This window comes from Aspergillus affinis (genome assembly GCF_023601865.1).
Source record: "Aspergillus affinis strain CMG 70 chromosome Unknown NODE_155_length_73532_cov_90_197332, whole genome shotgun sequence".
In the NCBI taxonomy this organism is placed as follows: Eukaryota; Fungi; Ascomycota; class Eurotiomycetes; order Eurotiales; family Aspergillaceae; genus Aspergillus; species Aspergillus affinis.
In genome coordinates, this window is record NW_026515936.1 from 24243 (window position 1) to 48557 (window position 24315).

General features: G+C 51.7%; 8 protein-coding genes across 8 annotated transcripts; 1 reads left to right on the plus strand and 7 right to left on the minus strand.

The window, feature by feature from the left end:
- Positions 1-473: 473 nt before the first annotated feature.
- On the minus strand, positions 474-2150 carry KD926_002550 (Zn(II)2Cys6 transcription factor; the record flags this gene model as incomplete). The annotated part of the gene is made up of 1 exon (XM_053094240.1): positions 474-2150. The coding sequence occupies one exon, from the start codon at positions 2148-2150 to the stop codon at positions 474-476; it is 1677 nt and encodes a 558-aa protein (XP_052950966.1).
- Positions 2151-3120: 970 nt separating this feature from the next.
- Positions 3121-4252, minus strand: KD926_002551 (NAD(P)-dependent alcohol dehydrogenase; the record flags this gene model as incomplete). Its single annotated transcript, XM_053094241.1, has 3 exons — positions 3121-3403; positions 3471-3903; positions 3970-4252. The coding sequence occupies 3 exons, from the start codon at positions 4250-4252 to the stop codon at positions 3121-3123; spliced, it is 999 nt and encodes a 332-aa protein (XP_052950967.1).
- A 1086-nt stretch (positions 4253-5338) lies between these two features.
- Positions 5339-7209, minus strand: KD926_002552 (MFS general substrate transporter; the record flags this gene model as incomplete). The annotated part of the gene is made up of 7 exons (XM_053094242.1): positions 5339-5655; positions 5744-6241; positions 6310-6459; positions 6517-6673; positions 6730-6748; positions 6819-6989; positions 7052-7209. 7 exons carry the CDS (start codon positions 7207-7209, stop codon positions 5339-5341), a joined length of 1470 nt encoding a protein of 489 aa, XP_052950968.1.
- Positions 7210-8767: 1558 nt separating this feature from the next.
- KD926_002553 (cutinase family protein) lies at positions 8768-9849 on the minus strand (the record flags this gene model as incomplete). Its single annotated transcript, XM_053094243.1, has 3 exons — positions 8768-9550; positions 9615-9703; positions 9774-9849. The coding sequence occupies 3 exons, from the start codon at positions 9847-9849 to the stop codon at positions 8768-8770; spliced, it is 948 nt and encodes a 315-aa protein (XP_052950969.1).
- A 1014-nt stretch (positions 9850-10863) lies between these two features.
- Positions 10864-14938, minus strand: KD926_002554 (putative ABC multidrug transporter; the record flags this gene model as incomplete). The annotated part of the gene is made up of 4 exons (XM_053094244.1): positions 10864-11212; positions 11273-14568; positions 14630-14824; positions 14897-14938. The coding sequence occupies 4 exons, from the start codon at positions 14936-14938 to the stop codon at positions 10864-10866; spliced, it is 3882 nt and encodes a 1293-aa protein (XP_052950970.1).
- A 1275-nt stretch (positions 14939-16213) lies between these two features.
- KD926_002555 (benzoate 4-monooxygenase cytochrome P450) lies at positions 16214-17948 on the minus strand (the record flags this gene model as incomplete). Its single annotated transcript, XM_053094245.1, has 5 exons — positions 16214-16540; positions 16599-16974; positions 17040-17665; positions 17714-17809; positions 17859-17948. The coding sequence occupies 5 exons, from the start codon at positions 17946-17948 to the stop codon at positions 16214-16216; spliced, it is 1515 nt and encodes a 504-aa protein (XP_052950971.1).
- Positions 17949-18706: 758 nt separating this feature from the next.
- On the plus strand, positions 18707-21472 carry KD926_002556 (Diacylglycerol acyltransferase family; the record flags this gene model as incomplete). The annotated part of the gene is made up of 4 exons (XM_053094246.1): positions 18707-19260; positions 19326-19964; positions 20020-20415; positions 20485-21472. The coding sequence occupies 4 exons, from the start codon at positions 18707-18709 to the stop codon at positions 21470-21472; spliced, it is 2577 nt and encodes an 858-aa protein (XP_052950972.1).
- Positions 21473-21890: 418 nt separating this feature from the next.
- Positions 21891-23997, minus strand: KD926_002557 (class II aldolase/adducin domain protein; the record flags this gene model as incomplete). Its single annotated transcript, XM_053094247.1, has 5 exons — positions 21891-22247; positions 22380-22687; positions 22767-22990; positions 23498-23799; positions 23908-23997. 5 exons carry the CDS (start codon positions 23995-23997, stop codon positions 21891-21893), a joined length of 1281 nt encoding a protein of 426 aa, XP_052950973.1.
- Positions 23998-24315: the final 318 nt, after the last annotated feature.

A 24315-nucleotide genomic window follows, 5' to 3' on the forward strand; every position in this document is an offset into this window, starting at 1 on the left:
CTGGATGCTGCACCATGAGGAGATCTGTATCTATATTTTAAAGGATTGGGGTCATTGATATACGTTGCGCATTCAATCAACGTTCCAGGTCGAGCAGATGTAGAAACCATCATTTTGGGTACGGTATTTAGTTGAAAGATACATCGCATATTTGGGAAGGGAACATTAGTCGATGCAGGTAGGGGATAATTAGTAAATAATAAATCATCGATATTGAACGGAGGTTGATCTCTTCCGGTCCTTATGAGGTCGTATTTGTCCGCGAATGCTTTAACGATCTCCAGAAATCAGTGAAAGACACGTCGATAATTCTTGGCCTAGAGATCTTACACCAGACAGACTCTTTTTGGATTCAAAGGATGTATCCTGTTTCCTCATCCGTTTATAATATGCTGTAAAAAGTCTCGAAGTGGTCTTAAAAGACGATTCCTATTCAACATGATGTTGCTCGAGATACCAGCAAAGTCGAAAGCTCAGGCCAAACTCAACGCGTCGCTCACTGGCACCACATACCATTCCCAGTCATTGTATCCCAGGGCGCAGGAACTACCTTTGTCGGATGCTTTAAGAAGGTCGAAATCTCGTGCTTGCCAGACTTTCTCAATTACTCTGCGCGTGCGCGACACGCTGGATACGCTATATTTCGTCATGACGTCCAGAGTTTGCAAGACCAGTGTCCGACCGTATGTCGGGGTGCCTTCATCTGACCATATCTCATCATCAAGTGGATCGAGCGCTACCGCGGCCACAAAGACTGGCCACGTCACATTGACCACCAAGCCCTGGTCCAGAAACTGGGATACGGTCTTGAGGATCTTGCGGACGTGGACTTTGATTAGTAGTGTCGAGGGTCTTGCATTGTATAATGCGCAATGCAGATACACTCGACAAGCTAGCTGTTTGAGTTCTGCCACTGTTCGTAAAGTTTCGTCGGCATCATCTGTCTCTTGAACGAGACTGCCTAGCCTTTGATTTAATATTGATGCTTTGATGTTGAATGTGACATGGTCTGAGTCGGTTACGAGCTCTCTCCGCGTCTTACTCAAGTCCATGATAGAGAAGAGGACCGATACCAACTCGGGACTGCATCCCATCCACTCGTCAATCTTGTGGTCGTTTTCACGCCAGTACGACGGCCCGAACAGATCTGCTTTCGCGCACGCCGTACGCCCCATCACGTCTTGAAATGCGAAGAACCGTTCTGCGAATGAAGAGACAGGGTGCGCTGTCGAGCTGATTAGTCGTTGGCGGCGCAGCCGGATTATGTCCTTTGCGCCTTGCATGTGGACAATCCATCGCTTGTCGCAGTGATCCACAATCTCATACAAACATAACATCATGATAATCACGAGAACCTCGGGGTCCGCTGACATAACGGAGGCAGGGTTATTGATCAGGTGACGCAGGTCATTAAGGACTTGATTCTTCAAGCGCAGACCAACTGCTTGATGAGTCGAGTTTGTTTGAGACCAGTGACATGCCGCCAGGGCCTGTATAGCCTTCAAGACCGTCGGCGACGCAGTCGAACAGTAGGGCAGAAGAACCGTTGCAAACGGCGACTGCGATTTAAGGCTGGAGATCGTCCGCGGACAAATATGCTTAATATAGTAGTCAAAAAATAAGCTATGCCCCAGACTATCCAGTTCCGGGAATAACGCCAATGATCGCTGAGGACCCTGGGTAGCCAACCGATCGATCTGGCCTAAATCTAATACCCGTCTGCCAGCCATCAGAGACCCGCCGAGGTCATGATTCCCCAGTCCCACATTGCTAGCTGGGAGCAGGTATGGTTCGGTCCCTAGCTGATCAGCCTCGTAGAGCCGCTTCAACGTGGCGTAATCGCCGCCCAGGAAGCTCCAGGACTGGATGGCTGGATATGCACAGTAGACATTGTTGTCTACCGTGCGCCGTGATTTTGGAGATGAGCCCTTGGACCATATGCCGGCTCGACCGAAGGCTAAGCCGCGACTGTGGAAATCTGATTCCCACTTCAAGGTGGTGTCAGGTGTGCAGGGCAGATCCTTTTGCCAGCATCGCGTGCAGGCTGGTTTTCGTTCGTCGCACTTTAGCCGACTCTTTCGGCAATTAGAGCACCCGTGGTGACTTCGCGATTTGGCTTTCTTGGCTTGAGGGGCTGCTTCTGAAGGCATTTTCTCGATCGAGGTTGGGTTGATGCATAGACACACCAGATGCCCTCGGTCGATTGACGGGATTTGTTGAAAGAGAAAGCGGTCTTCTTTCTTTAGGGGCACTCAGAGGTACCTCAGTCCACGGGCTGATCTCGGGAATTACTCATGTCCCTTCAGACCAAAATCATTCGAGTCCAGTATGTATACTTGCGTCGGACAGATATCGATGACATTTGTCGGCACACCGGCTCCCGGTCAAGAGTCAGACATGATGCCATGCGAGGGCGAAACTCGGAGAAGGTCGACCCGACTTTAGAGTTCAACGGCGTCTTTAGGAAACAGACTTAGTGGGTCTGTTTCTCCTGCGTGGCCATAATTGGTTGTCATGAAGCCTCCGAACGGATTCCGTTTGCCTGTTCCACAGCCACAGGTTTTGTCTGGAAGCCCTCGGCCCTCCCCAGGAAGTGGGACATTGAGTTGACATGATTTTAAGAACAGTAGAAATGCGTCACTAGATAAGGAGGAGACTTTACAGTAGTGAATTGCTCACGATTCCAACATTTGCAGCTAAAAGCCTGAGTCACGTGTAAGAGCTTTGTCAGCATTTCCCTGGTGGACCCGATAATGATAGCTGCAGGGATGCGACCGCCTGAAGGGGCAATTAGGGCATGTTCCTAGGGCAATTGAACCATGACTCGATCTTTCATGATGGATCCGATAAGATTAATCTGACTGTCTGAACACCAGTCAGTTTTACGGGTAGTGGTTTCTATCTTCTGTCGTTCCATTCCTCACCTTAGCACCTGGTGAAAAATTGTTGAATGCCGGTATATATACTACAGCCGCATCAGTGAATAACCTGGGAGGCATCACCAGTAACAACCACAACCTACAATTCTACAGCAACATGAAAATTAATATACAGTCTATTGATCATCACTCTATCGTCTAGTCTATAGTAATTATTAAGCATCATAAGTCATCAATAAATTTACTCGCGAACGAGCACACCACGGTAGCGCATCTTGCCCTCACGGAGAGTGCGCATAGCATCCTCGATACCGGCGGTCGTGAAGGGGAAAGTCATGATGGTGGGCAGAACGTTCTTGCGGGCCGCGAACTCAAGCAGAGTGCGGATGCTCTCGCGAGAGGCAACCAGGGAGCCCTGGATGCGAACACCCTTCAGGACGAGAGCGAGCATGGGGACTTGAGCGGGCTCGAAGGCCACTGTGAGGGGATAGATGGAGCCACGGGTGTCCATGAGAGGGACGAGACTGTTATCCAGTGTTAGTTTCTCTTTTCTCGCTGGTGGTTATGTGTGAGGAAGGGGTGGTTGCTTACGAAGGATAGTCGATGGCTGCGCTACCGCAGAGAATCAGGTGCTTGAGGGGCTTGAAGTCCTTGGGAGCCTCCTCGCCGGACCGCCAGACGTGGTACTCGGAGGCACCGTAATCCATGGCCTCCTGGCGCTTGTTCTCAGAGCTGGACAGCACGACGACGTTGTAACCCATGGCGGCGGCAAGCTTAATTGCGATGTGGCCGAGACCACCGATACCCATGATACCGACGCGCTCCGTCGGGCGCATGGCGTACTCGGTGAGGACGGTCCAGACGGTGGCGCCGGCGCACATAAGGGGGGCGGCGTCGATGGAGCTCAGGCTCTCGGGGATGGGGAAGACGCAGTTGGCGTCCCAGACGGTGCCATAGCTGAACGAGCCGTTATCGAAGTCGTGGAAGCCATATTGCTGAACGTCGCGGCAGTGCTGGTCCCAGCCTATAGAATCGGGCTGTTAGCATTGCAGGCAGATAATGAGATTGTCGGGTAAAAGAAAAGTCTTACCAGTAGCGCAGTTGTCGCAGGTAGCGCAGATCTTGTGGATGTATCCGTATCCAACACGGTCACCGACCTTGACGGTGTTGACACCGGCGCCGACAGCCTTGATGATACCGATACCCTCGTGGCCGAGAACCTGGTTGGTCTTCAGGTAGTGCTCGTCGGTACCGCAGAGACCGGAGTGAGTGGTCTCGATGAAGACATCGTTGTGGCCGAGGGTGCTGGTGACCTTGTCAGGAACGATCTTGCCCTCCTCGGAGCCGCGGAAAACCTCGTAAGTGACGCTCATTATGAAAGAGTTATATGCGAGAAATTATTGAAAAAAAAATCACTTGATTTACTACCACTTCTTCCGGACCAGAAGGGATTATATACAACTATCAGACCTCGGAGTCCTTGCCGTCCATTACTTTCCATCCCGTCAAGTGGAACAGCCTATGGAACATTCTACTCCGAATCAGAAGTGATAACAGATTTTTCTTGTTAAACCGCAGACAGGATTGCAACTGACCGGCGGTGACGGACAAAAAAGAGATATGGGGCCGTGGAGCTTAAACCATGGAACGAGCAAGATAACCGTTACTCTAGCGGCAAGACAAGATCCACTCGATTCCACCATCGTGTGAAAAACTCGAAAGTCTCCGAGAAAAAACCGCGACGGAACAATTCAACCGCCCGGTCGCAGTACATTTTGCACAAATTGATATGGTAATTGTCCCTTTGAAGTCTCCGAGTGAGGCGATAATCAGACAATCATAATGGAACTTATTCCCGCGCGCGATCCACTTGAATCCCGACGGTTCAATCCCGAAAAAGGCCCTTTGCCCTTCTAGAAGATTGCTGCATGCTTTTTTGTCTACCCGTGTCTGCAATAAGAGGGTTCTTCTTGCCTGTATTCCGATTCTTGGATCCTTCCAGGTTGTTTGGGCTGGTGAGCCTCCGAAGGATTTCATGGTGGGCCTTTCTTGCAGAAAATGACGTCTTCCTACACGTTATGGAGCTTGAATCGAGTATCTTTTAGTGATCATTCTTCTTACCAAGCCCGGTCGGCGTCCCAACAGAGCTAGAAAGGCAGCGCATTGTGGATTGATACGTTCAAACTTCTGCTCGCGTTGAGCTGCAGGATTCAGTTACTTTCCAGTTGCCCTATTTTCTAGACAATTTTAGCGGATAACCAATTTGTGGTTAGGAGCATTGACAAGGACCTTGAGATGTGGCTTAACTGTCAGAACTATAATACTGCTAAATTTAGGTCAATTCTTGGTTTCACCGTTTCGAACGTCATGAAACAGACCGACAATAGTCAACTGTCAAGATTTGAAGCCCTGCTCTCCCACAATAGTCTCCTCCCTCTTCCTTTCTCTTCCATCAAAGACTACAACGTATAATACCATCCCTGCATTCCTTCAATAGATCTACCACTCTCTCTGGCCTTTTTGTTGACCCTCCAGAAATAAATGTCTAACCCCAGCGTCAGCACGATGCTGACCATGGTAATGGCGAATGTCACCCATATCCCGGTCGTATAGTATGGGCTTTCATCGGACTTGAACGCAACACTTGCGATAATACCCCCTAAACCCCCGCCGATCAGACAAGTCGCAGACGCGACAGCGCGTTTGGAATGCGATGTGATGTTGTTTGCTTGGAAGGCCAAGACGCCGGGAATGCAGAACTGAAGGACACCGACGCCTGCCAGAATCGTCAGTATGTGGAAAATATCGGTCGCATGAGGCCTAGAAAAGCAGTAGATATCATAAAAACGACGACAAAAACGCACCCAAAAACACCCCGAAATACCGCGCTCCATTGACCCGCCCATACGCGGTGATGATCATCCCCACGGCCGTGAGAAGCTGATGCACCGCAATCACCGGTCCCCGGATCTGGTACTTATCTGTCAACCAACCGGACAGGTAAGTCGTTGCAGCGGCGAGGATATACGGCGGTGCGCTGAGCAGCTGGCTCTGCGTGTTTGAGAACCCCATGCCCATTAGAATGATGGTTTTGAAGTAGCTGTATGCGTACCCGGGCAGCGTGGACGCCATGAGATTGAAGGCCCAGATGTAGAGCTTCCAGTCCTTGAGATGATGGAGGATGCGTTCGAGCGTGACGCTGTCTTCCTCGGCGTCGCCGCGATCGTTGTTGATTCGGTCGATGACGAATTGCTTCTCTTCGGGTTTGAGGAAGCCGTCGGCTTTGTGTGGGAAGTCGACTATGATGAGTCGCCCGATCAGGCAGATACCGCATGTGATGGCTCCTTCGACGATGAAGATCCCTAGATTGGGGTCAGCTATTATATGTAAGGTTATATTGAACAAGGGAGGAAGGACTTGCATCGCCAACCATTCAACCCATACGTCCCCTCGAGTAAAGTCAAGGCGTACGCGAATATAGCTGCAAACGCGTTCAGCACGACAGACAAGAGCCAGAATCCGGCCAGCCGTTTCCCAACTTCAAAACGCATGTACCAGCATGTAATGAGATATGTGCATCCTACTGAAGTTCAGTACCATTTCAGCGGCATCATCCGCAACGTGAAGGGCGACGAACCCGGAAGAAACCCTGCCTCCATCATGCCCAATAACGTTCGGCAAACGGCCATCGTAGACCAACTACGAGCAAAGCCCATGCCAATCAGAATTGCACCGAAGCTGGTGCCGAGGAACGATAACCAGTTTGCGGCACCCGCTTTGGGAAGAACAAGGTTCTGGATAACTTTCGCGTTAGGGTTAATCGGCTCACTGTGTGGGATGTGTTACGTACGCTGGGGATCTCAAAAACACTAAAGACGTAGGTTCCATGTCAGATCAGGTTTAATCCATGGCTGAGCCCGCGTGCATTGCGCCACTTACATATACGCCACGAAGAACACCATCACAATGATAGTGTATCGTTGACCGACGTCGAGTGCAAGGTCCTCTTGCATGCCTGCGACAAGTGCAAGACCGAGATTCGTTCGATCGATGAGGGATATCGAATACATCAGGCCGAGAATGGGAAGTAGACGAAGGTCGACGCGCCGACTAGCCCAGGATTCTCATTAGCTGCAATCTCTCAAGGAATGAAGATAGGGGAGTCAACGTACATCACCTTTTTCTGATGAGCTTCATCAATCCCGTATACGGGCTCACGCTTAACATTGTCGGTTTGTATATTGTGCTTCCCCTCCTCAAGCTGGATCGACTCCAAATGCTCCGCTCCAGAGCCTTTTTCTTCCAGGGAGTTACTATGTGTTGTCGCCATTATAGTATCATGAATAATGTAGTCGTAAAATTACCGACTAGGATGTCAATTGCAGACATAAATTAAAAGTCCGGACCCGACCATTTATCAACTCTCCCTCATAACCGAGATAGCCACGGGTGGCGTCAAGTATATACCCGACATCACCGCGGAAGTGTTTCCAATCTGGGGAATCTGGGGTAATCTGGTAGACTACCCCGCAGATTATCCTCCCACGCCAAGGTGGAGGGAGGACTGAACAGAACGGAGATTGGTCTGGAGAGCTTGGCATGGGAATGACGAGGATGCTATCTGCCGTGTGGGGTCTGGAAAAGAGCTTATCGGCCTATCATTCTAGAATGTGAGATTATGAAAAGGCGAGGATCCTACTGAGGTACGCTGTGAGGAGTCTCGCTTCTGCAGGAGGCGCATTAGGTTGAATATCTAAAATGAGGTCGGTGGTTGCGTTGATTGTCGCACATAGTAAGATTGCAACTGATTAAATCGGTTGACGAATGTAATAAGTCGCTTATTAGATAGTGTTTTAGTTGAGTGTTATAAATCATTCGGTCTTTTTGCATACTTTTAGGCAAAATACACGGGCAAAAGGATCAGACAAAAGAATGGTTTGTTTAGGACACCCATGATTTGATTCAGAATGGGTCCACCCAGTCAATCCTGCCTGCTGCTCTGCTATATGGACTCGGTTTGATTCACAGCTCGGGCATTTCGGTTCACAGCTTTACAGCCATCCGTCTACATTTTCCCAGAAGTATTAGTAGAGGCCTAACAAATTTCCTGTCAGCCGATTACGGATTTTGATTATGAGAAGCTCCCTACTCTAGAGAGAATGAAATCAGCCAGGAAATGCCATTGTCCGAGCAAGCACAAACGAATCTTGTATGTGACTAAAAGACAAATGTCAGATTGGATGTATTAGTGGGTGTAGGATATATTGGATGAGTTCCGTTTACGCGGGAAATATCTGACGAATATAGTTTGAATTTTGCTCTTGCCAATTTGAAATTCAGCAAAGTGTAGTAAACTGTGGAAGAACTTAAAACATAGAGGGTATTTCGAAATGAATGGTGGTGCGAAATCCAAGAAAATTAATTACCTACTTAATGAACAAATCAGTGCTTGTAGAGACCGAATCATGTGGATTTTTGTTCGGACCATTCTCCATGGGTTCACTGAGGCTTTTTCTCTTTTTCCTTTTCTTTTCTTTTCTTTTCTTTTCTTTTTTAAAAAAAAAGAAATTCATGAACCACAGCATATAGTATAACGAACGCGTCGAATACAGTGTTTCCTGGGTTAAACCCATGAATTCTTTTCTTTTCCTATATGTACTGTAGCGTCACCAAAGAAACATAATATACCCACAATCGAGAAGAAACCAGTTCACTCTATTCAACGAAATACAGAAACCAAAAACACCAATTAATTAAACACCGTGAACAAACAACCATTGAACCATAAAGCCATGAATATACCACCCCACATCTCTTTACCCCATCCAAACTCATCCAACTCTTGATCCCCCGATCAAAGCTCACCCATCTAGCTCTTGCCAGCCCGTTTACATACCAAACAAAGAACCAAGACCACCGGAAGAGCCCGAAGATCCCGAGGAAGAAGAATCATCATCGCTAGATCCCGAAGAGCCACTAGAAGAGCCACCTCCGAGCAAAGAACCCAGACCACCGGAAGACCCGGAGTCCGAAGATCCAGAAGAGCCACCTCCGAGCAAGGAGCCCAAGCCACCGGAAGAGCCGGACGAACCGGAGCCCGACGATGCAGACTGAGAGGCCGAAGCACCGGACGAAGTCGACGAGCCGGACGAGCCGGAGCCGGAACCCGAGGACGAGGAGCTGGAGCTGGACGAGTCCAGCTTGCCCTCGAGCCACTTACTCGCGTCCCCGGTGTTCGCGACGTAGGTGAAATGGGCAGGGCCGACGATGAGGGTTCCGTCGCAGACCATGTCGCCCGTGGCGCAGTAGATCTTGACTTTGTCCTTGGGGAAGTCGCCGATCTGGCCGTGCTCTTGGGCGTTACGGGTGTATCCGAAGAGAACCACACCCTTGATCTTGTCCTTCACGTCGTCGGGGAGCTTCTTGATCGAGTCGTCCATGACGGCTGTGCCTTGGCTGTAGCCACCTGCGACGATCTGGGTGTCTGGGCACTTGGATGCGGCTTGTTTGAAGAGTCCGACGGCCTCCTCGATGGCCGCGGGGGAGGTGTTGTCGGGCAACGCGTTGGACATCAGGTCGGCGGTGTATTTGGGTCCCACGCCTTGACAGGCGACTTGGCCGGCCTTGGCCATCTTGAGGTCGTTGCAGACAGCGGGACCGGTGGAGATTCCCTGTGTGAGGGGTTAGTGGTGTTGTGGGAGGATGAGGGGGTTAGAGGGGAGGAAGGAAACGTACGAGCAAACCGGGCTCGGTGGAAGCACGGGCGAAAATGAAGGTGATGGGCTTGCAGGATCCTTCGCGGAGTTCATTGCCACCGCCGCCAACTTGGGGACCGTTAGCAGTGTTCTCTCAATTCCTAAAGTGCATAGGTTAGGAAGGGGAAGAGGCACGTACGCTGTCGCTCCTGTAGACCAAGGGGAGTAGAGGCAGCTAGACTAGCTAGCGCGAGAGAAGAAAGACTGAACTTCATAATGAAAGAGTGGACGAGTGGATGAACGAGAGTGGTGGTGATCAATGGCTTTAGAGTAGAGATGGTTGGGGTTGAGTTCTTCAAGATTTCTCTAGACTCGCATACCTAACCACGTTTATTTATACATCTGTCCTTCAAGGGATTCTATCTGCCTATCTGGGCACTAGAAAAAACTCTGCCTACTCAACAAAACCAAAACCCCGATAAACATAATGACGACATACATTCACATGAGCAAATAGGCGTCAATCCTTCTCGTTCCTGATACATCAAAACTCCGACGGACAAGAGAGAGAACAAGAGAGAGAAAAAAAATGCGCAGAATGCAGACCTCGTTTCAGAGCGTCCCACCACAAAACCACCAGGGGCTTCACTAGTCCCGGAGCGCAGCAGATCGGAAACAAACCAGGCCTGGAGACGTTACCGCATTGATCAACCCCTGCGACTGGCCCCCCAACGGACTCCTGCAAGGCCGTCCTCCAAGTGACTAGTTAGGCCCTAACTAAGCCCCTAGTTAGCCTAGAGGGACCGCTGAACCAGGGTCCGGTCAGGAATCGATTGACACCCGTTGATCAGCCGAGGAAGTGACCCAAGTGCCTGGGTGTCCTGTCCTACCAGGGAATTCTGATGAATCGTCACTCGACCTCCCATCCCTTGCCTGAAAATCAGGGCCGATCGAACTCGAAATGATCCCGATCGGCTTAATTTCGGGGGGCAGTTCATGTCTCACTGCTTTTTGGGTCGTTTTGTTTTAGGGCTAACTTTATTCCCTGAGAACCGACCGAGGATGTTGGGCGCGTCGTTCCTCTAGGTTTCCATGGCTCGGTCTCTTACCCCAGACATGCTTGAACCACGGAGTAAAATTTTGTGGTTGACGATTTTGTGACATTTTTTATGCGCTAGAAGGCGATGAACAAGAGAGAAACAGGCTAATTCACATTGACATTGAGTCATCCGTACAAATTCCAAATCTAAATCTACATCTTCCACGATCCAGGTACGCACCCACGTGTATTACCCCAAACTTTGAAGATTCACCAACTCGTAATACCGTCCTTTCTTCCTCAATAGTTCCTGGTGCGTTCCGTACTCCGCAACCTCCCCTTGGTCCAGTACGTAGATCCGGTCTGCGCGCTGGATCGTGCTGAGACGATGAGCCACGGCGATCGTGGTGCGTCCGCGTGCCGCCTTGTCCAGCGCCGCCTGGACAACCTTCTCGGACTCGGAGTCCAACGCGGAGGTCGCCTCGTCCAGGAGGAGGATCTTCGGGTCGCGAATCAGGGCGCGCGCAATGGCGATCCGCTGCTTTTGGCCACCCGAGAGCATCCCGCCCTTGCTGCCCACGATGGTGTTGAATCCTTGTCTGTTTTGGATCTGTTAGCCAATTTTCCAGAACATGGAGAGAAGGGAGTGGTAGACGCACGGTAGCGAAATGATGAAATCGTAAATGTTCGCGTCCTTGCAGGCTTTGGTGACGGCAGTTTCAGGCACGTGTTTCTTGTTGCTCCCGAGTAAGATATTCTCGCGGATCGTTCCCTGAAACAGGGCAGGCTCCTGACTGACCAATGCGATGTGGCTACGGTAAGACGTCATATCTAAAGACAAGACGTTCTGTCCGTCCACAAACACCCCGCCTCGCTGAGCGTCGTAGAACCGCTCTAACAGCGCAACAGTGGTGCTTTTGCCGCTGCCACTCGCTCCGACCAAGGCAACGTATTGACCTGGATTGACGGTGATGTTCAGACGTCGGAGTATAGGCTGTTCCAGACGTGTGGGATATCGGAACGAGACGTCTCGGAATTCGATGGAGCCTCGCATCGTAGGGACAGGTAAGCCCATGCTGGCTCCGGGACTCAGTGGCTTGCCGTCAAACAGTCGTTTGAATTCAGTCGCGGCATGCTTGGCTTTCCCCATGTCTGGAGCGTGCGAGAAAATTGTTCCTGCGGCTTGCGCTCCGAAGATCACCTCACTGAAGCAAACGTAGAACTGGAAGAGGGTGTATTCATGATGTCCGACCAGTGTTCCACCGTACCAGAACCCTAACGCCATACAGAAGAACGGCAGGGCCTGCGAGGCGGCATACAACAAGGATGATTTAAAGATCGGGAGAATGTCTCGTTTGATCTGATCCCGCAGCTGGAGCTCATAGGACTGTAGAACTTCAGGTTCCATAGTTAGAGACGCCACCGTGCGAATCGCAGATGCGGCCTCGCAGGCTGAACTAGCGGATTTCTGGTATGCGCTCTTCGCACGGCGCTGGAAGCGATCGAGCATCCATACGCGAATAAAACCACATCCTAAGAGAACCGGCACGGCGGAGATGCAGACTAAGCCAAGCTTCCAGCCCATGATAACAGCGACCGTGAGGGAGGCTACTAGGTTTACCGACACGATCAGAATGGTACCTAGAGTGACACCACTGATGCCAGCCAGCTGCTTTGTTTCTGCCGACAGAGTTGTAGTTAGTGCACCAGTGCTATTCTCCTCCCGGTCGAAGAAAGAGACATCCTGGTGCAGCATGACGCGGAACGCCTGGCTTCGTGCGCGATAGATCATCTTCTCAGATCCGTAGGCAAATGACGTGCCTTGGATACTGTATAGGAAGAAGGTGACAACCCCCATCATGAGGAACATCAACGACCAGAAATTGGCATCATGTCGGAGCTTTCCATATTCGAAGGGTGGTAGACTCAGTGTGCTCACAGCCTTTGCGAACAACACAGCCTGCGATGGCTGAATACCTCCCGCGAGGATAGAAACACACAGACCCAGAATCAAAACCGGCCATTCAGGTCGATTGAAGGACGAAATAAACTTAAACAACTGCCACAATGAATAGAACTTCTCCTTCTGAATAGGCTGAATAGGCAGAAACATGGACAGTCGGGATTTGGGTCGCGATGAGACACCGGTCTTCAAGTCAATGTCCGAAGCATCATCTCGCAGTCCGCAATCCGAATATCCATCAGGGTACGGGTCGTCATCGAGGAAGAATGTTGCTTTTGAAGGGGTCAGCAGTTTGGGTGGCTCTTTTGCTGCTTCTTTCTCCTTAATCTCCTGGGCTTGGACCATATCGTAGTAGACCCCTCGGTGCTCCATGAGACGTGTATGGTGTCCTTGCTCGACGATGCTGCCGCCAAGTAGAACGACGATGTTATGAGCCTCCTTGATTGTAGACAGGCGGTGAGCAATAACAATAGTCGTTCGTCCTCTCGCTGCCTTGTCAAGAGCTGCCTGCACAATTCCTTCGGATTTGGTATCTAGCGCTGACGTTGCCTCATCGAGCAGTAGGATCTTCGGATCCTTCACGACTGCTCGTGCGATCGCAATCCGCTGTTTCTGGCCTCCCGATAACGAGAAACTGCCAATATTTGTGTGATAACCGTTCGGCAGCGCCTTAATGAACTCATGCGCGTTTGCCATTTTAGCAGCGTCCTTGATCCGTTTCATCGTTTTCGTCTCGGAGTCTTTCTCGAACTTCGAACCAATTAATCCGTACCGGATATTCTCGGCGATGCTCGTTGCAAACAGTCGCGGCTCCTGCGACACCAAAGACACTTGCTGGCGCAGCCATCGCAGGTTGAAACTCTGAATATCGTGGCCGTCCAGAGTAATGACTCCAGCAACCGGGCTGTAGAAACGCTCGATCAATCCAATAACCGTACTTTTTCCGGACCCTGACGGACCAACAAAAGCCGTTGTTTTACCCGCCGGAATATAGATACTCAGATCGTTGGCGACAATCACCTCCGGGCGCGAGGGATACACATGCCTTATGTTTTGCAGCACAATATTTCCGCGGACATATTCCAGAGTTTTCCCATCGGCCGAGGAAGAGTCGAGGGGCGACTCGCGATCAATAGTGCTGTACAGCTTCGACGCCGCCGCGACGGCATTCGACAGCGCTTGACCGTTCGGTGCGACATTACCTAGGTTGTAAGACCCCAGGATAATCGACATCAGAATGGTCAGAACATCTCCGGCCTTGATATCGGTATTCTTATCAACCAGGTATCGCGAACCCATCCAAAAGCCAAGTCCGTAGTTGAGATACATAACGCAGAGTAACGCTCCGACCATGATGGCGAAGGCGATCTGTGCTTTCATGCCGGGCTTTTCGGCATCTTTCAAGTGCGACTCGTACTTATTCGCCAGAGTCTCTTGAGCGTCGAACGCAACCACCGTTCGTATCGAGTCGAGAATATCTTCTGCAAGACTGCCGCCTCTTCCTTGGGATTCTAGTGCCCGTTTACTGAAAATGAGTGTGAAGGTGGAACATCCGCCCATGATGAGCAGTACCGCGACCAGCGTGGCACTGCATATCAAGGCTAGTTTCCAATATTTGATGTATGCGATAACGAAAGCGGTCACAAAAGTAGACAGTCCGGTTAACGTCAAGCCTACTTTCTCAGAAATTCCGTCTTGGATCATGTTCGTGTCTGCCGTGATTCGCGTGGTGACCTCTCCTGCGCCCAGTGTATCAAAGAAGGCAATGTTTTGTCGGAGGATGGCGCGCAGGTATTCCACCCGAATGCGTTGGACGACATGGTCGCCTGTGTAGATAAAGCCTACAGTGGCAATATAGATAGTGATGAATTCCGCGACGGCGAGGTAGACAAAGTATATGGCGTACTTGGTGAGTTCGTGGTGAAAGTGGGAGTAGGTGATTTGGTGCGCGGTAATGTCGCGAAACGTGGAAGTGAGGTTTCCGAAAAGAACCTTGACCGTGAGTATCTCTCCGTTCCCAGGGTGCTAGTTGAGATCATGGTGTTCAACTTACTGTAAACATGGGCAGTGCTGCACCGCCTGCGATTGCAAAAACTGAACTCCCAAGTACGATCGCGATATCCCAGCGACTTGCATAACGATAAATGCCGAAAAAGCCAACATTCGACACGGGCGCATGGAGCTGGCGATCGAGAACCTCCTTTTCCTCGTCCGACAAGGAGATGGCCGTGCTATCAGTCCCAGGGGACTGTTATGCGCTGTCAGCAATGTCGAATATCATATCGCGAAAAACCACTACAGTTACATCGAGGTCACGCACCTTAGGCAGCGGCTTCAGCAGGATGTCTTCCGTCAACTTCATTGTGAAAGCGCTTGAATCCTCCGAGTTGTAAGTTCAGTTTGGCATTTCAAGAGTGGGCCATTGCCCACGGTCGCAGGGGACGAGTATCGACTGCAATGGACACAGCGAGAGAGGTTATGTTACTCGCAGGAAGACTGTGAGACATACAATCTGACGCCGACCTGTCACAAAGAAACGAGATGTAGTGTCATCAAAATCAATCGGGAACAAAACCCCTGTAGAAACAACAATCGATCGAAATAGACAAGACAGGAGAGAGATAGGAGGACGCGTGACAGATGGACAGACTCCCGAAATCGAATTCCACCTCCGAGGTTCCCAATATTCCGCCATTACTCCGTATACCACTCACGCGAACGATCGGTGGCCCTCAACATCCCCTCCCCGATCATCAATGCAACCAGTCCACGGTTGTAGCACAATAGCCTCGACCACAGTCCATCCTCCCACGGACCAGGAACGGAGATCAACGTCCTCAGTACCGTGGAGTAAACGGTAGATCACATCGACCCCTTCATCTCCCGCGACGCTTACCCTGTGCGGCAGAGGAATCCGATTTTGGGATTAGCCGGCCACATGGGTAGGTAGGAGGCAGAGTGGAGCATTGCCAAAGCAGGACAAACAGGAGGATTATCCCAGACCCGTCAGAAACATAGAGTGCGACATGATGGCACCTCAATATTGGGCTCGGCGTAGGACCAGGAACACTGACTGGTCAAGTCTGTCTTTTGGGGCTCATTTCACATAAACAAGGGTTAAGTAATAAGCATCGAACGGGAGGAGGGACCTTGTTTCAGAATCCATGTATAGCCCCGACCGTTGCTGGATGGAGCAATGAGAAGGCGTGAAATTAAGTTGCACCGGGGAATGGAGTTCGACTCAAAAATTGGGAGAGTGACACAGAGAAAGTAAAAGTCGAGGCGTCACCGACTTTGGCAGATGCCACCGGGAACCCTGCCCGTTCGGTTTTAGCGCCGTGGAAATTCAGCCCTAATCTCAGGCCGGCTGCCTCAGGTTTGCGTTTATCCACGATCTACTCCTATCGGGCTCTGTTCGGGGCAGATGATCAAGGTTTTAGGACAGCACTCCTATTGCGTGACTGAAAGATATGATTGAGGTAGAATGGGTTTGTCAAATGGATATCTCGAAAAAGTGGAAGGTCAATCGCGACCCTAAGAAAAATAGTTACATAACAAAATGGACATGGACATAGACACGAATGAATGAGAAAGTGGAAGATAGACAGCCTTCGATTCCAAATCTGAAACTCTGCCGTCAGTTGGCTCCCTGTCGCTTCTGGAGTTTCACTTTCAGATCGGGCAACTCCCAGAAAGCGTAACACCGGCTCTCGCGCTGCCAATCCTTGACGCGGCCCATATACTGAGCATCGTAGTCCAGGAAGAAGCCCGCCAGCGTCAGTTGCATCATCTGTTTGGCGAAGTACTTGGCGATGCAGGACCGGCTGCCCACCAGGAATGGCTGCACTGCTTCCTTCTTGTCCGTGCATCCCGGTTCCGTCCAGCGTTCCGGAATGAACTCCCAAGGCGCGTTGAAGTACTCGGGGTTGTGATGCAGTGCGAAGAGCGAAGTGCAGATTTCAGTCTATAACATCACTGTTAGTTTCAGATCAAGATATGAGATAACGAGGGTCTAGACTTACACCCTCAGGAATGTATGTGCCGTCAACGTAGGCGCCCTTCGAAACACGAGGCCCACCAAGGGGCACGGGAGGGTAGAGGCGAAGAGCCTCGGTGATCACGGCATTGAGATATGGAAGATTCTGGACAGCCTCTCCGGACATGTCGTCGGCACTGGAGAAGGACGCCTGTAACTCCCGTACCAGTTTCGCATGGGCCTCCGGGTGGGTCAATACGAAGTAGATGGCGGCGCACAGGGCGTTCTGGGTGGTGTGGAATCCTGCCAACATGATGGCCGAAAAGTTCTCGGCAATTTCCTCTTGGGGTAAATCGCTGGTTCCAGCGCGTTCCATCACTTCGACCATGATGTCACGGCGGCCATGCGAGGCATGCAATTGCCTAGTGGGGCCGCGTTAGTGGGAGATGAAACAAAGACAGGAAACAGAGTTTTAACGGCGGCTTACTCGTTGATGAGTCTCATGCGGGCCTCTTCGCTGCGGGCTCGGATACCCTTGCGCAAAATTCGACGCAGCATCCACTTCATGACGGTGGGCACGCCTGATCCGTCGAATTGGTCGCGCACCGTAGCCCAGAAGAAGATACGAGGGAGCTGCTCGGTCCAGAAGTACGGCTTGCCTCGCTTGAGACATCCCAGGGGCTTGCCAAGGAGGACCTCGGAGACTGTGTCAACCGAGTGGCAGTAGAGCAATTGGTTCAGGCTCAGAGTGTTGTTCTTCTCTAGCTTCTCGTTGATAACATCGTGGAAGCGCAAGATACACTCCCGGACCACGCCAGCATGGGCACTCATACTGCCCGGGCTGAGCGAAGGACCGAACAGCTTGCGCACGCTGGAATGGTAGTCGGCATCTGAGGCCGTGAAGATGTTGCGACGGGAGATGCTCTTGTAGAACCCCGTCTTGAGGAAGGCACTGCCTTTGCCAGAGCCAGTACCATAGATGCCGCGCAGGCCCCTAATGGTGTTGGTCGTGGCTTGTCCGCGTGCAAATCGGGCAATCTTTCCATAAGAGTCATGCAGAGCGTTGAACTGCTGTGCACTCTTGCCAGCGAGGAAAGCCCATTTGGTTTCAATCTGAATTATTGTTAGAGCAATTGGGACAATAGAGAGAATTCTACTTACACCGCAGACGAACAGGTCCAAGACCGACCCAGGAACACCATTGATGGCGGGTCCCTTGGGCAGAAGTTGCAACAGAAGGATAGCGAGGCATGGGATCTAGTCTGTCAGCAATGGTCGTCTTCTTGTGCAAACAGACAGAGCATACCAAAACAATAACAAGCACGGGAAAGAACATGTTAGGGGCAGCGATATCCAAGATCTGCCCCGGAGGGAGAGCCATTGCGAGGAACACCATACTGACGACTTGTCCTGCAAGAGGTATGGGCAATGGATAAACGAGAGACAAAGTAACGAAAGACTTGACTTGACAACTTAGCCCCTTTCCAGAACACGAGACTCGATTCCTTATATCCTTTTCACGGTATTTGGCTCGGCGGTAGATAGATCCGCGGTATCACTAGTCGATTTTCCCGACCCTTGGGCCCCTCGTATGCTCATCGCAATAATTCTGATACATTCCCAATCTATGGAGTACTCCAGTAGGTAGGTATCGATCAGATGAATCCGGCCAAGGCCATGGGCCGTTTTGGGACTGTGCTCCACCGCGTAACAGATGGGATGGCCTGGTCTGTCGTTTCTATTGGACCGGGGAGGTCCATTAACCGAGTTGTTTCGAACCCCGGATTGTAGTGGAGTCGGTCGACCCTAAGACGACGCATTTTTGGGTGATCGGCCGAACCGCGAGCTTAAGCCGAACAGAATCAACGATCCAAAAATTGAAACAAAGTCTTGGTTTTTCTATGCCCCTTCCAGTTGAGTGATTTTGGGGTGGTTCAGGGGCTTCGACTTGTCTGCATATTGTGTCAGCGCCCTGTCAGTACACATGCGACATGTCTTATATTTATTGGCGATAGTCCCGTATTCCTCGACAGCTGTCTCTGCGTCCCCGCTGCGTTATTGGGGTATATTCTGTCGTGACTGCTCTGCGGCGTAGGCTATTGACTCGAGTCTTTGCCTTTACATTCGTATTATACTTTTCGTCTCTCCTTCAGAATGGCCGACCAGCAGCACACCAAGGTGCTGTTTATGGCCAACAGCGAACATGGCCAAACCAACATCATTCTGGCAATCACGCACGAGCTGCTCGTCCGCGGCAACATTGACGTTCACATCGCCTCATTCCCGGCGCTGGAACGTCGCGTTGAGAAGCTCCTGAGGGACAAGTCCCCTGCGTACGACGAATCGTACAGATCGCGCATTCACTTCCACACCGTCCGAGGGCCGTCCAATACAGATGTGTTCATCCGGACTGGGAAGAGAGGCGCGTTCCATCCCCCTGGATATCACGGCGCCGTGCTCGGTTTCCAGTCCCTCTGCGAGGACATATGGGGCTGGACCGAGGGCGAGTATGTCGATATCTACGAGAGCTGCGTCGAGATCATCAAAGACGTGCAGCCGTCTGTCATCGCGGCAGATTTCTTCTTTCTCCAGGGTCGTGACGCTGCTTTTAACGCTGGCTACACGGCGATTCTCATCAACACCACTTCTCTCACTCATATTGTTCTGGGCCTGCAGCCTAATTCGTCGCCGTTGTGGAAATACCCTCTGTATGTCTTTTCTTTCCCCTCTTGTAATATTCGATCCTCGCGTGTTAGTGCTAATTGCTGTCAAGTCCGGGAACTGGCTTCCCGTATCCGCTCCCCTGGCATCTGATCCCATTCAATGCCCTGGCGGGTATCAAAACCGCCAAAATGTACCACGGCAGTGGTCGCCGTCGGGAGATCCGGGATTGGAGAATCAGACACAAGATTCACGGTCGATTCCCCTTCGCCGATGCCTGGCGACCCGACCGCTTTCATCTCACGCCCGCCCTGAAGGAGCTGGACTGGCCGATGGATGTCCCAGAGAATATTCTTCCCTGCGGACCCATTCTCCTTCCTACGGCCTCAGTGCAGCAACAGGACCCAGAGCTAGCGGGCTGGCTGAACCAAGCACCTACTGTGCTGGTCAATCTGGGGACTCTGTATGCGCCGGACCCCAATGTGGCCAAGAACATCGCTGCGGGACTGAAAATGTTCCTGGAGGGGTGGAAGGGCGAAAAAGTTCAGATTCTTTGGAAGCTGCCGAAGCATCCGCATGACGTGGATGATGTGTATAGTCGGTCGATTGAGCCGCTGAAGAGAGAGACGCAGGAGGGGAGTGTTCGCATCGCGCCGTGGTTCGAGGTCGAGCCGATGGCTATGCTGGAGACGGGGCAGATTGTCTGCTCGGTTCACCATGGCGGTGCGAATTCATGGTACGAGGCGATTCAGTAAGTTTGACCTGTTCTTGCTTTATATTTGAACGCAAGCAACTGACCGTTGCAGAAATGGCGTCCCTCATGTCATTCTCCCCGCGTGGCAGGACTGCTACGAGAATGCCGCCCGCGCCGAGTGGATCGGCATCGGGGTATACGGCAACAAGAGTCGGGCTCCTAACATTAGTGCGCCCGAGCTCAGTGAGGCGTTGTTGAAGGTCATGAACAATAAGACCTACAAGGAGAAGTCCGTCGAGCTGTCCAAGCTCTGCCATGTCAAGGAAGGTCGCATTGCGGCAGCCGATAAGATCGTGGAGATTGCCCACAACCCGGAGAAGATGTCTATGGCCATGCCGGAGATCAAGGTCGAGGATCCCAAGTGCAAGCTGTACGAGGTGAAGAACCGTTTGGGCATGACGCTTCAGACGGCCCAGGAGCCCAAGACGGAGGGCAAGTCCACATCTCGGTATGTCATACTTCACCTTTCCCTCTCTGTCTCTCCTCCTTGCAGCAACAGATATTAATAATCTAATAGATCCCTCCTCCAAGACGCCAGCCAAACCCTTCTCGTCACGTCCCTCTGCAACGCCTGGTTCTGGATGCCTCTCCTAGGCTACTCCCTCCTCCTTGTCCCGCGTCTCCGCCTCGCCGTCCTCCTCTACATCATGTACATCAAATTCGTCGCCAAATCCCACACCACCGGCACACTGCCCTTCCGCAACGAATCCCTCCGCACCTCCTGGCTCTGGCGCGCCTACTCCTCCTACTTCCCGCTCACCCTCTACCGCAGCACTCCCCTGCCCCCTCACAAGCGCTACATCTTCGGCTACCACCCTCACGGAATCGCCTTCCGCGGCGCCGCAGGCGCCCTAGCAGGCGACGGGGTCGGGTTCGCACAACTCTTCCCGGGCCTCACGAACACCCTCCTCATGAAAGATTCCTTCTTCTTCACCCCGATTCTCCGCGAATGGCTCCTCTCCACTGGACTAAGCGGCGTCTCGCGGTCGTCGTGTATCCGACATCTCACGAAAGGTGGCCACGATGATCGAGGTATGGGTCGCGCCATCACCATCACGGTGGGCGGGAGTCGAGAATACAACCTCGCAAGACCAGGGAGCATGGACATTGTCGTGAAGATCCGGAAGGGGTTCGTGCGTGTCGCGGTACAGACGGGTGCGGAGCTTGTGCCGGTTATGGGGTTTGGGGAGAATGACTTGTTTGATCGCACGGATGTGAATGGGGGGTCGTGGGTTTTGAAGACGATCGCTGGGATTTGGGAGACCGTGGTGGGTCATAAGGTGGCGTTTTCGACGGGCAGGTTTGCCATCTTTTGTCCGAAGAAGGTGCCGCTGAATGTGGTTGTGGGGAAGCCGATTGAGGTTAAGCAGCAGCGGTGGGAGCCGGATGAGAAGTATATTGACGAGGTGCATGGCAAGTATGTGCAAGAGTTGAGGAAGTTGTTTGAGGATTGGAGGGATGTTTTTGCGGTGGAGAAGGGGGTGAGGTTTGAGGTTGTGGAGTAATTTGTATATGGCATGTTTTTATGGGGTTTACCAGTAATTAGGGATTTCATGGGTGGCGTTTGCATGGTATTTATAATTTGGGACATTCAAGTATTATGGGATGTATTCTGGATTTGAATATCGATATCACCGAATATCACATCTTTGCTGTGCTATCTTCACATGGTCTTTCTTTTCTAGTCTCTCTCCAGCCCTCCTCGAGTCGACAAAGTAGATGATTACAAATGGACCAAACGTATAATGTTGAATAGGCTTGATCGTGAATGCAAAAAAAACAATCGATTGCGCGATGAGTTATATGTATGACGTACCCCTTTCCAGGGAAAAGCGAACAAGTGTATATGAAGATGGCTGAGCAGAACTGAACTAGGATTAGAATGTACCAACACCAAACGCCACACAAAGCACACCCCCTCCTCTACTCCAAATACTTTCCCCCCGTCTCCTCATGCACAACATCAAACAACGGCTTCGCACTGAACCACCCCGCCCCATGCGTTCCCACCGTCTTATACGTAAACGCAGCGTCGGCATCATCGATCTTTACCGTCGCACCACCGCGTCCAGCAGCTGCCGCATCGGCCAGCAATTGCGCATGGCAGCATTTCTCAAGACTCACGAACCAAAACACCGTTTCTTCGACCGATCGACCCACGGTCAAGAGTCCGTGGTTTTGTAATAGCGCGGCTTTCTTGTCGCCGAGGGCGGTAGCGATGTTGCGGCCTTCTTCTTCCGCGAGGACGATGCCGTTGAATTGTTTGTAGACGACGTGGTCCTGGATGTTTTTGTTAGCGAGTTTTTTCTTTCTTTCTTGAACCAGTGGCCTGCAGAAGGGGCATGGCGGTGGACTAGGACTATAATGGGGTACAGCAGGGCAAGGGAAAGCAAAGAAAGGCACGATACATACATCGTAAAAAGCACACGCATCCTGCGTAATAATATCCAGCGGTCTACCGAGCGAGCAAAACGCCCGTCCATACAGACTGTGACTATGCGCCGCACACAAGACATCTGGTCTGGCTGCGTGGATGGCCGCATGGATCATGAACGCCGCAGCGTTGAGCATCCGCACGGGTCCTCCGTCAATGACTTCCCCCGCGTGGTTCACCTGGATGAGATCGGAGGCTTTGATCTGCGAGAAGGCGACGCCGAACGGGTTCACCCAGAAGGTTGTCGGGTCGACGGGATCGCGGAGGGTGATGTGGCCGGCGACGCCTGTGGAGTTCGAGTTCCGGTGGTTAGTTAGATATGTCTACCTAATGCGGAGGGAGATTGGAGAAGCAGGGGGGCATACCCTCGTCGTATCCGTTCTTGCCGAAGATTCGGAATGCAGCGGCGAGGCGGCCTTTGAGGTATTCTCGTTCCTTGAGCTTATCGTCGAAGACGGGGGGTTTGGGCATTCCCATTTTCACTTTTGCGTTTTGGGAACTCGCTTCTTGGGTGGATTGGCGGGCTTGGAGGGTCACGGAGGCGGTTTCGGTGGCGGTTGGGGGCGCCATTGTGCCGAGAATGATATGACTAGGGTATCAGGTACTTGGTGATGAAATGGTTGGGGTACTTTGAGACGAGAGAACCCGGGAATCCAGGTGGTTAAGTAGGCCAGGCAGATTAATCATTTCTTATCTGATCAGCGCGGGGTAAACTTCTGGCATTGCCGGTTTTCTGCTGGCCCGAGGCTGCGGGCATCCAATGATCCGCCACTTTTTGGCAATGGGTTGGACAGCATCCAGTGGATTCACGGAGTCTAGTTGCATGGTTGGAGCTGCATGTTTCCGGTCTACTCCACAATACATAATTCTAAGAATAATCCATCATCCACTCACCCGCCCACCCAATCTATCCACACGCCCAAATACCGGCATATTCCAACCAGCCAACTCTAACAATCAACTCAACCACTCCTGCCTATAACCATAAACATCACCCATCAAACACACCCAAACTCCCCATCCCACCGCTAAAAAAACTCAAGTCGTACTCCCACTAATCTTCACCACCCCCTCCCCCCCAACCAGGTCCACCCACTTGTCTTTCCGATGATACCAAATCTCCACCGCCAGGCCCGCACACCTCTCCCTCGATTCCTCATCCAGCGTGCCTGACTTAACGACAATCGATTTCCCCTCCGCTTCCTTCGGCTCCGAGGTCAATGGGGATCCGCAGTCTCCGCAGAACTGGCGCCGGATGAGCCCGTTGACGGCGGACTCGCTCATGTAGAGCTTTGGGGTGCCGGTGAGGAAGTGCAGCGCGGACAGGGGGATCACGATGTTCGAGGAGAAGCCGGAGCCGGTGTAGCGTTTGCAGCTGATGCAGTGGCAGAGGATCACCTGTTATTTCTTGGTTAGAGGGGGGGTTGAGTATGGGGGTGAGGATGGGGTGGTTCGTGGTTAATTGATGTGGGAAGGTAAGCTAGCAGACAGGGAGGGGGTGTAGACCTGAGGAGTAGGCTGATCGGTAGGGAGATCGATGCGATAGGTGATGTTCCCACAGAGGCAGGCGCCTGTGAGGGGAGATGGGTCGGTCATGATGTCAATTGATGGTCTCTCTTCTGGGCAGCTAACTAGGACCCGATAAATATGTATGGGAGGCACATGAGTTCAAAACTTCTGACCGGACCCCTGGGGCAATCCACTGTTTATGTACTTCGATGACGGCACGTGATAGGGTTGCTTGACCAACAGTCTCACTTTCTCTTGGCCCGGTGGGGATAGGAATCCATATAGTATACGAGGCTACGAGCTGTCAGGGGGTGGATCCTACTTCGTACTTCTGTGTGAAGGGGGCTGGCCCGGGGCAGAATACCGGAACGCGTTGTCCGCAGATTTTCTCGGATATTGGAGGAT